This window comes from Leuciscus leuciscus (assembly GCF_965113295.1).
Source record: "Leuciscus leuciscus genome assembly, chromosome: 14".
Taxonomy (NCBI): domain Eukaryota; kingdom Metazoa; phylum Chordata; class Actinopteri; order Cypriniformes; family Leuciscidae; genus Leuciscus; species Leuciscus leuciscus.
Genome location: NC_138738.1, coordinates 4,780,154 through 4,782,880, shown reverse-complemented (window position 1 = coordinate 4,782,880; position 2,727 = coordinate 4,780,154). Strand labels below are relative to the sequence as shown.

The window sequence follows — 2,727 nt, the reverse complement described above, 5'->3', positions numbered from 1 at the left end:
GTATTGTCGCATTTTATTTTCACTGTATGTTGCTTGCAAACATTGGTCTTTAGCAGAATATACAGCTACTTTTGAATGGCTGTCAGTGGAGAAAGATATTTTTTGGCAGCACAATGGTGCAATCACAGAACTTCCTGGAAGAAGAAAAAATTTGAAAAATGTGCACCTTTAGGGGTACAACCGCTTATCACTGGGACAGGAGGAGGACAACTTTGTACCTTATGTATCCCTAAAAGGTGCATTTGAGTAGTAATATGTACCCTTAAGGTAATAAGGTACAAAGATGTCCCTTTAAGGGTACTACCCCACTGACAAGCTGAGAGTGTAACCAAAACTTGACTCCATGTTTTCAAGTCAAAAGTTTCAAGAGGTCATGCCACTTTGCTTTAAAATAAATATTTGCTTTACTCTTCTGACGTCACATGAGGTTAGTCATGCACAGACACCAACCTCTATTACCAAGAGGAGCATCGCATGATATAAAAGGAGATTTTTCGCCAGACTCTTTTATAACAGGATGGGAAGTCTGCAGAGGTATTAATGTAAAAGCATCTGAACTTTATGTGACTCTTTATGTTAATTTGCTGATGCAAATGAATTTTATATTGAGAATAACATTGTTCTATCTAGACATTCTTGATGCACAATGTTTAACCTTTCATGTTCTCTTTTTTTTTTTTTTTTTTAGAAAGTTGTGTTATTAAAAGATGAATGTTTCACTGGTGGGTAACATCACCCAACCCACAATTCTGCGGGACAGCTTTAGCACAGCAGTGGCTAAGAATGTGATAGTGGTTAGTTTGTGCATCTCCATCAACTACATCAACGGCACGCTCATCCACACCTTCATCAAGCATGCGATCTTTAACGGAAACCCTCGGTACATTCTCTTCATTCATATGGTGTTCAATGATACGATTCAGCTGATGATTGCAGTCCTTCTTCATGTGTTGAGCTACATTGTGTTTACTATCAATGTCTCTTTCTGCTGTGTTCTATTGATGACCGCTACATTCACAACGCTCAACACACCACTGAACCTGGCCGCCATGGCTATAGAGCGCTACATTGCTATCTGCAACCCTTTGCGTCATGCTCAGATCTGTACCGTATCTAAAACATACATCCTTATCGGCCTAATCTGGAGCCTGAATGCCATCCAGGCTCTACCAGACCTGTTCGTCCTGTTGGCTACACAACCACGAACCTTCTTCTACAGCAATATCTTCTGCTTCAGAGATTATGTGTTCAATAACCCATATATGATAGAGAATAGAAATGTTATGTATATTATTTACCTGGCATTTGTTGGGCTGACTATAGTGTATACTTACATAAAGATCATGTTTGTTGCAAAGTCCACAAGCTTGGATGCTGGCAAAGCTCGAAGTACCATCATCCTACATGGGATCCAGCTTCTGATGTGCTTGCTAACGTTTGCCGGGCCCTTCCTGGACAAGCTGCTGACGGAAATGTTTCCGATGCTTTTTCTGGAGATAAGATTTTTAAATTATGTAGTAATCCACATAATGCCCAGGTTTGTCAGTCCTATTGTGTATGGGTTGAGAGATCAAACATTTAGTAAGTACCTGAAAAGATACTTACTGTGTACAATGTTTGAGATGAGGAGTACGATAAAAACTCTCCAACCCAAAAAGAATTTGGCCAAAGTTTCCGATAAATCCATATGAAGGTTCATTATATCACAATATTGTAAAGAAAGCAACATTTGTGAATGAATCTGATTTGTAGACATGTGTGAAAGAAATGTATAAATATATACTGGTCTACATATGCGGTGATTACTGATTAAAGCATATAACGTGAAATTCAAATGATAATTTGAGTGTATGCATGGCAGCTGTACGTGGCACTTTACAGACATAAAAAATGTCAATGGTAAAAGTCTCTTTATAAATCTTTTTTTTTTTAAACATATAATAAATGACTTAAATCTGCAGTTTCAACCTTTTCCATTTTCATAGCTTTTACATGGAAAACATCAGACTCAAGTATCCTTTTCAGAACACAAAATAAATGTTTCATTCATGGTAACTGCCTTTCATAAAGCTCTTACTATAAAACTTTTTATTTGCATCTCTTCTCGTTCAGTTTAATACATTTGTCTAATATTTAATCCAACTGAACTTAATGGTTAATCAATGAATCATTTGGTACACCTATAGATTTCTATAGATATTGATTCTACAGACAATTTCCGTACAACTTGTTTACAATTTCCGATATGGATAACTAAATGTAATGAATTCTTTTTACATAAGTGATTTATAATAACCACCACTATGTTCAAAGTGTGCACACACGTGTGTTTGTTTGTGTGCGTGTGTGTGTGTGTGTGTGTGTGTGTGTGTGTGTGCGTGCGTGCGTTTGTGTGCGAGAGAGAGAGACAGAGAGAGAGAAATTTGCAATTTGTGAACATAGAGATGAAGGGAGAGGAAACAGTCAATGACTGTAACATCAGATTGATCAGAGATGCATCAAGGGAGACAAATACATCAAATACACCATTTTACATAACAGCATGTAGATATTCTGCATTACTGTAACTCACCCGTATAATGTTCAACTGCAATATAAATTCAGTCATATGCCACAGTGAGAACATGAACTCTGTTCTTGCACAAAACCTCATGGCAGTTTCATAACCTCATCACAACTTTTGATAACACACTAGATACTATTACAAACATTATGGATTCAGTTACA

The 2,727-nt window shown here is 37.0% G+C and overlaps 1 protein-coding gene and 1 long non-coding RNA gene across 2 annotated transcripts in view; both read left to right on the top strand.

Moving 5' to 3' along the window:
• Positions 1 to 2,727, top strand: part of LOC309474207 — a 111,898-nt gene that overhangs the window by 1,709 nt on the left and 107,462 nt on the right. The window lies entirely within an intron of this gene.
• Positions 598 to 1,912, top strand: LOC309474149 (odorant receptor 131-2-like). The gene has a single exon (XM_082136527.1). The coding sequence runs from the start codon at positions 708 to 710 to the stop codon at positions 1,689 to 1,691; it is 984 nt and encodes a 327-aa protein (XP_081992653.1). The 5' UTR covers positions 598 to 707; the 3' UTR covers positions 1,692 to 1,912.